Here is an 8,053-nt window from a genome sequence, read left to right on the forward strand (position 1 = left end):
GTGTGTGTGTGTGTGTGTGTGTGTGTGTGTGTGTGTGTGTGTGTGTGTGTGTGTGTGTGTGTGTGTGTGTGTGTGTGTGTTAACACAACTATTTTGATGGTTGAATTATTTTATAGACTCCTCCTCCTCTGACTGGCTCCGCCTCCTCTCTAGACTCCTCCTGCTCTGTACAGACTCCTCCTGCTCTGTACAGACTCCTCCTCCTCTCTGTACAGACTCCTCCTCCTCTGACAGACTCCTCCTCCTCTCTGTACAGACTCCTCCTCCTCTCTGTACAGACTCCTCCTCCTCTGACAGACTCCTCCTCCTCTGCAGGTAAACGGGCGTCAGGTGAGCCGGACGTCCTTCTGGAGAAGCAGATCGAGCGCTTTGAGTGGCAGCTGAGGATCCTGAGGGAGGCCAATGGGAACCCGGAGAGGGCGGAGCTTCTGAGAGGCCACGGAGACAAGGAGGTGTGCTCGCTCGTGCTGAGCCTCCTGGACAAGGTGAGGCTCCTGATCCATATGTATTGATCACTCTTTATCTATATGTATTGATCTCTCCTTATCTATATGTATTGATCACTCTTTATCTATATGTATTGATCTCTCCTTATCTATATGTATTGATCTCTCCTTATCTATATGTATTGATCTCTCCTTATCTATATGTATTGATCTCTCCTTATCTATATGTATTGATCTCTCCTTATCTATATGTATTGATCACATCTTATCTATATGTATTGATCACATCTTATCTATATGTATTGATCACATCTTATCTATATGTATTGATCACTCTTTATCTATATGTATTGATCTCTCCTTATCTATATGTATTGATCACTATGGGGCATTTATCTAGGAGCACTTGTAATATTATTTTAATTAACATTGTATTATTTCTTCATTTTCAAATTGTCTTATTATATTATCTTTATTTTCATAATTATAATTTATTTTCCTGTTAATATAATTGTAATTTTCATTTATTTTATTAAATCATGAAGTCATTGTTCCTATTTTAACTTATTAAAATAATATTATATAACTGTTTTTTAAAATTATATTTTAACATATTTATTAATTGTTTCATGTATTTTTATTTTCTATATTTCTGGTAATATTTCTATTGTTAGTCACTTATTTTATTTGTTTTTATCATTTATTATAGATTTATTTGTGTTTTATTATAATCACAGTGATTAAAGTGCTCCGTAAACTGTCGTTTATCTTTTAATAACTAATTAATAATTAACTCGTGTGGCTGCTGTTTTCCCTTTTTTTGATTCAGATATTTTCCGGTGACGTCGCTGCTGGGAGCGTTCCAGTGTTCCCAACGTTTCCAGTGTTTCAGCGGCGACGTCATCGTGTTCCTTCTTGTTTTCCATCTTACGTCTTTTTTAAACTTTATTCTTCAGGTGAAAACGGAGACGACGGCCGACTTGAACGTCCTGCATGAGCAGAAAAGTGAAGCCGCTGCGAAAGAACACGAGAGGAACGCCGAAGGTAACGAGTCACGACCCGAACAACCGTTTAATCGGTTAAAAAACATCAGTTTCAATAACTTCAGTACATTATTAATGTCTGAATCCGATACAAAGACGCTCTCCTCCCGACAGGAACACCACTCTGCTTCATTTTGATGAGTGAAAACTTTAAAATCATGTTTTATTTACAGCCGCACAACTTATTATTATTATTTGTCATGTCATGCTTTTACACTGAAACTCTTATCACCAGTATGTCACACATAAAAAAAAACGGGTTTTTGAAAAAATCAGTTTAAACTTGTAAAAATGTCTTTAAAATGTTTTATCTCTTCTTTTTTTTCTGTAGTGCTGCAAAAGAAACACGAACAAGAGAAAACTGAAGTGACGGAAAAGTTTCAAGCGGCCGAGAACGTCCTCAAGGTGAAAAGACACAGTGTTTTCCCCTGGTGGCCCCTCGCGGTATTGCAGCGTCTTTCCCTGGTGGCCCCTCATAGTATTGCAGCGTTTTCCCCTGGTGGCCCCTCGCGGTATTGTAGCGTCTTTCCCTGGTGGCCCCTCGCGGTATTGCAGCGTTTTCCCCTAGTGGCCCCTCACAGTATTGCAGCGTTTTCCCCCGGTGGCCCTTTGTGGTATTGCAGCGGTTTCCCCATAAAACGCAATTATAAAAGAGACGCCTGTAAAACTCTAAACGAGGTCGGTCGCGACTCTTTCTCTGAAGTTTTATGTTTGTGAAACCTTCTTTGAGCTGAGAAAAGCGATGTTTAAAAGTGCTGAGATCTAATTTTGATGTTTTTGTGCCGTGAATGAAGGGTGAAGTGGAGCATCTGACCGCAGAGCTGCAGGTTTATGAAGAGCTGAAGAAGAGAGTGGACGAGTCGACGTTCAAGAAAGACCTGCAGAGAAACATTCAGGTGTGTTGTCCTTCACGTATAAAAGTAATTCAAGTTCTACGGGTTCTTACGGTCATGGAAACCTGGAAAAGTCATTGAATTTTAATAATGGTTGCATCCAGGCCTGGAAAAGTGTAGCAAAAGTGTAGGAAAAGTCCTGCAAATGTGTTCTATTCATGTGTTGCCTCCAGGCCCACGGCAGCCCAGGTGCATTCTGGGAGTCGGAGCAGGAGTCCCTGCTGTTTGTGATCGAGATGAAGAGCGAGCGCGTTCAGCAGCAGAGCAGGAAGCTGCAGCAGATGGACGCGCTGGTGGGAAAACGTCCTTTTTATGGCCTCTCTCCTCCTCTTCCTCACTGTTCCTCTTCCTCACTGTTCCTCTTCATCACTGTTCCTCTTCCTCACTGTTCCTCTTCGTCGTGTTCTCAGGTGGAGAAGAACTTGTCGCTGGAGGATCAGATCGTCTTCGTCTTGCAGCAGAACGAAGACCTGAGAGTCCGGATAGACAACTGCCAGAGTCTCATTCAGTAGGCCTCTCTGTTGTTGTTGTTGTTGTTGTTGTTGTTGTTGTTGTTGTTGTTGTTGTTGTTCTTCTTCTTCTTCTTGTTCTTCTTCTTCTTCTTCTTCTTCTTCTTCTTCTTCTTCTTCTTCTTCATGTTCTTCTTCTTCTTCTTCATCATGTTCTTCATGTTCTTCTTCTTCTTCTTCATCATGTTCTTCATGTTCTTCATCTTCTTCATGTTCTTCTTCTTCATGTTCTTCTTCATGTTCTTCTTCATGTTCTCCTCCTCTGAAACCGACAGCATCTCTATGAGCGGCGATGTGGCGCCGCCTGCTGGACGCTTTACGTCTGCTCCAAAACATTTAGCTTCATCTTCAAAATGTCGTGAAACATTTTAAACTTTAAAATTAAATATAGAATATTGATCAAGAACTAAACTTATTTTTTTGTTATTCTCTAATTAATTAAACCGTCAAATAGAAACCATGAATAGGGTTAAAATAAAAATAATTTCTGCTCTTTAAATTAATATAAGATAATAACATTTTTTTTTTTTTACAATGTTCGCAATTATTTTTCAATTATTCACAATCTTTTAAAAAAAAAAAAATTCATATAAAGGAAAATGCATAGAACAGGAAAAGTGTATTATTTATTTTTTATTGCCTGATGACCTGAAACCTAAAGGTTTTAAGCCATTTATTGCTTTAAACTTTCACAAATAGTTTTGCTTGTTATTATTAATAATTTCTCAGGAAAGAAGTTTGCTTTTCCTATCTTGACTTTGTTGGCAAAGCATGAAGTTCACTGGATGATTCATCTGAACAAAATGCCCCCAAAAGATCCTCAAAAGATCCTTTCAAGGCCTTCATCATCATCATCATCATCATCATCATCTTCCTCTCTGCGTTTTGTTTCGCAGGCAGCTGTCAAAGGAGCAGCAGGACCTCAAGGCGGCGCTGGAGAGGACGGCCGGCGTGAACCAGAAGCTTTCTCAGGAAAAAGAGCAGCTGATGTTCAAGCTGAGGCACAGGGACTCGTGTCCGACCATCCACCTGCCCGTCATGATGCAGGAGCTCGCCCCCAGGTGATCCCCCCTCCCCCTTCAGAAACCAGTACAGGTACCACTTGGGAACTCAAACTGGGGGCTGCAGGTTCTGGGTTCAAGTCCCGGGACGTTAAACTGGATCCACAAGTCTGAATATTTCCCATTTTTCACTGCAACTCCACTGATGTGACAACAAGGGTCCCTGAAGTAGCGTCTCAACTCCTCTTCAGCTACGACATCTGTGTGGACTTCAAGCCGGTGCCCCCCCCCCCCCTCATGCGGCCAAAACAATCTGTTATTATTCAGGAATATCTGCTGGTTATTGGACGATACGGCGGTCACGAACCTTTTTTTTTTTGCTCCGGTGCGGCGTGGTGGGCAACTTTAGGATGCTAGCTAGCGAGCTTACTAGCTCGCTAGCTAGCCACAGTGAGCTACAAACTAGAACACCAGTCGAGCGTAGGTCCTCCGAGAGGCGCGTTCGTATAAATCGCGGCTCGTGCGACCTCGTGAACAAATCCATGTGTCATGCCGATAATTTAGCCGTTATTAAATTAAAAGCTTGCGTGACGGAGCCGCTAACTTTCTGCTAAAGTGCCTTAGACTCATATCGACTGTTCCTGGTTGCTGAGCGTTCGTCTGACATCCTTAAAACTCTCGAGGGTTCAAAGCCGGATGTCTGGCTTCCTGAATTTAGTTAAATCCCCAAATCATTACAAAAGATGATTTTTTATTTTATTTTTCTAACACGCTCTTTTCTTTTTTTCTTCCTTTTAACCAACTGTGAAGCTTTTCAAGAAGCATTTGAGTTTGTGTTTCCTCGTAATCCTGGACGTCAGGTACTCGACCAATAAACTACTTTAAGGCCCCGAACTGTTCCAGTCTTTAAGATCCCATTTAGGTATTGAGCTCTCAAGGTATCAAGGTATCAAGGTAGTGAGGTATCAAGGCCTCAAGGTATTGAGGTAGCGAGGTATCAAGGTATTGTCGTGAGGGAGACTTTAAAGACTCAAGGATCCTCTTAGAGGTCCTCACAATCAAGGTCTCGAGATATCAAGGTGCCAAGGTATCAAGGTATTTTTGTGAGGGAGACGGCAAGGACTCAAGGAGACATTTAGAGATCCTCACAATCAAGCTTGAGGTGTCGAGGTCTCCAGGTATTAAGGTCTCCAGGTATTGAGGTCTCAAGGTATCAAGGTCTCAAGGTATTGAGATATCAAGGTATCAAGGTCTCAAGGTATTGAGATATCAAGGTATTGAGATATCAAGGTATTGAGATATCAAGGTATTGAGGTATCAAGGTCTCGAGGTATTGAGGTCTCGAGGTATCAAGGTCTCGAGGTATCAAGGTATTGAGGTAGTAAGGTGTCAAGGTATTGTTGTGCGGGAGACTTTAAGGACTCAAGGAGACATTTAGGGATCCTCGCAATCAAGCTCCATCTCAAAAGGCTTCAAGGTATTGATGTCTCGAGGTATCGAGGTATTGAGGTCTCGAGGTATCAAGGTATTGAGGTCTCGAGGTATCAAGGTATTGAGGTCTCGAGGTGTCAAGGCCTCGAGGTATCAAGGTATTGATGTCTCGAGGTATCGAGGTGTCAAGGTCTCGAGGTATTGAGGTAGTAAGGCATCAAGGTATTGTTGTAAAAGGAGACTTTAAGGACTCAAGGAGCCTCTTAGAGATCCTCACGATCACTCGAGCTCCATCTCAAGAGGTCAGCTGAGGAGCCTCTGGGTCAAACATCCAGAACACAGAACACAAAGTTAAAGTATTTCAAACGTTTGGGTTCATGAAACCGTCCACCGACTCATCCACTGTGACGCATTTCTGCTTCTGATTTGAACCTGATGCCAAAACGTTTTCTCGTTTTAATCGTAGTCAGTTTGCTTTTACTCATTTTTTTTGTGTGCCTCGTTTTTTCAGGTTTCTCTTTTGTGTCAAAACTTAATCACAACCGGATGTTTTTGGTCAGCTGACACATTTTAATGTCGTTCATTCTGCAGTTTTTCGGGGATGTGGGAATTTGGCTGAAGGGTGAAACACCACTTCAACTTGAGCTCTGCTTTGTTTCGTGTATGTAAGATTCATTTGAGTGTTTTAGCGCGCTAGTTAACCGACGCGCTCGTTTCTTCATGACCGCTACGCACAAGTTTTATCTCCCGAAACTTCAGTTTTCCTCCCGAACAAAAGACAGAACCGTGAGATGTTTCCTGAACTTTGAGATTAAAGCCAACGCGACTAAATGTTCTGTGAACGTGACATCACTGAATGTTACGCGCCGTTATTCCACCCGCGGGAATATCTACGCGTTGGTAAAATGCTGCTGTTAGCACGTTAGCATGTTAGCATTCAGTGTGGATTGTTAAAACGTTTATTGTTTAGCTCCCTTTGTTCTTCATTTCGTTACATGAATTAGTTGTAGTGTTTTTTTTGGTGCAGGTGTTTAGATTTTTCACGTCACAATTTACGAACCTCTTGAGAGTTTTAGCATGTTTTTAGCAACATTTATTTTAGCATCGTAAGATGTTTTATCGTTAACATTTTGATTTCTACACACAACTTGTATGTGTGTATGTATATATGTGTATATATATACACATACACACCTCTAGAACAAATATTGCAAAAAAAACAACCCGTGAGCCTTCCTGTACTTTGAGATTTATGCTAGTTTAATTGTTAGCATGCCATGCTAACATCCGATAACTACATCAACAATCACTGTAAACGTCTGGCCTTTAAAGAGCTCGATAACTTTCATTGTGTTACTTTTTAAAGATGTGAAAGATATCGTTGTGTTGTCATTTAAAGGTTTTTCTCTCTCTTTGTTAAGTGACGATGGATTTATGGGATGTTACGTACATATTGCCAAAAAAAACATTCATCAGTGTTGTGACAACTCCTCCTTATGCACGAGCACTTTGACCAGTTTCTTAGTTTCTATGAGAGACGGTTTCATGTTGTATAGTTCAGATTTGTTTGTTGGCTTTTTGTGTAAAAACGTATTTCATCTTTTCTCAGTTGGATTTCTATCCAGCGTTTGTTTTTTTCCTTTTTTGTTTTTGGCTTGATTAAATAAAAAGCTGCAATAAAACTCATCATTGTTTCATGTCTTCTGTTGACAAGGATGCAACAAACAACAACAAGTTGCTCTGATTCCTCACTTTAAAAAGAAAAGGTTTAAATAACACAAAAGAATACAAAAGAATCTTTAAGAAAAGATTGACCAACTCTTTGTATGTATTTTGAAGAAAAATAATGTAACTCTCGTGTGATAATAATGGCGATGGTAATAAATATAATATATGTACATAAGTGCTTTTCGTCTGATTTATACATCAAACAAAGCTTTCATATGACAAATGTTTTACAATGATTCAACCCACAAAATTACTTTATTAATTCATGAATTGGAATATTTGTTATTAAATGTTTAGTCATTTTTAGATTATTTTTTGGGGGGGATTTTCCCAATTTTTTAAATTTCTATTCCCAAAAATGAATTTTGAAATTTTCATTTTTATTCATTTAATTTTGTAATATTCGATTTGGATTTTTATTTGACTCGAATATTTATTACTTGAGTTTTCAAGATTTTTTTAATTAACTTTTTCATTTGATTTTTGATTATAATAGTTATTAATGTTATGATTAATAATGTTATTTGATCATTTGTCTAGAGTGTATTCACTTGTACTTCTAGTATTCTGGGTGAAATCTACTCAAAGTATCAAAAGTTTTCTTGTGTATTTTTACTGCAATCAAATCAGGACGAGTCATTTCTCTATGAATATGAATAATTCATTAATGTAATGCACCTGTTTGTCCTCTAGAGGGCAGCAGAGGACCGCTGGCATCGAACCTGTGAACTCTGTTACAGAACAACCTGAAGCTCCGCTGGACACATGACATCACCTGACTGAGACATAGACTTCTATACAACCGACTCCTCTGGTTGTATAGAGGTCTATATAAGTGACTCTACTTCTCTCTTGATGTATTCAGTAAACATTGTAAACATGAGTTTATGTCTCAATCTCTAGTTTCTAGTCTTCTTCTATACAGCATGATGTTCATTTAGTACATTATGGTCTGTTAGAGTCAAACAGACCATAAAGCAGGGGACGCTTTAGGGGCGGGGC

At 39.7% G+C, this 8,053-nt stretch overlaps 1 protein-coding gene across 1 annotated transcript in view; it reads left to right on the plus strand.

The window, feature by feature from the left end:
• ccdc69 (coiled-coil domain containing 69) overlaps positions 1-7,866 on the plus strand; it is a 16,298-nt gene extending 8,432 nt beyond the window's left edge. The window contains exons 3-10 of the mRNA XM_068572330.1: positions 316-485; positions 1,403-1,490; positions 1,821-1,894; positions 2,284-2,385; positions 2,556-2,675; positions 2,793-2,890; positions 3,788-3,952; positions 7,745-7,866. Coding sequence (XP_068428431.1) covers positions 316-485; positions 1,403-1,490; positions 1,821-1,894; positions 2,284-2,385; positions 2,556-2,675; positions 2,793-2,890; positions 3,788-3,952; positions 7,745-7,820 — 893 coding nt within the window. The 3' untranslated portion in view covers positions 7,821-7,866. The remainder of the gene's footprint in view (positions 1-315; positions 486-1,402; positions 1,491-1,820; positions 1,895-2,283; positions 2,386-2,555; positions 2,676-2,792; positions 2,891-3,787; positions 3,953-7,744) is intronic.
• The last annotated feature ends 187 nt before the right edge of the window (positions 7,867-8,053 follow it).

Source organism: Clinocottus analis, unplaced genomic scaffold (genome assembly GCF_023055335.1).
Source record: "Clinocottus analis isolate CAN_PGR_092001 unplaced genomic scaffold, fCliAna1.0.p SCAF_1, whole genome shotgun sequence".
In the NCBI taxonomy this organism is placed as follows: Eukaryota; Metazoa; Chordata; class Actinopteri; order Perciformes; family Cottidae; genus Clinocottus; species Clinocottus analis.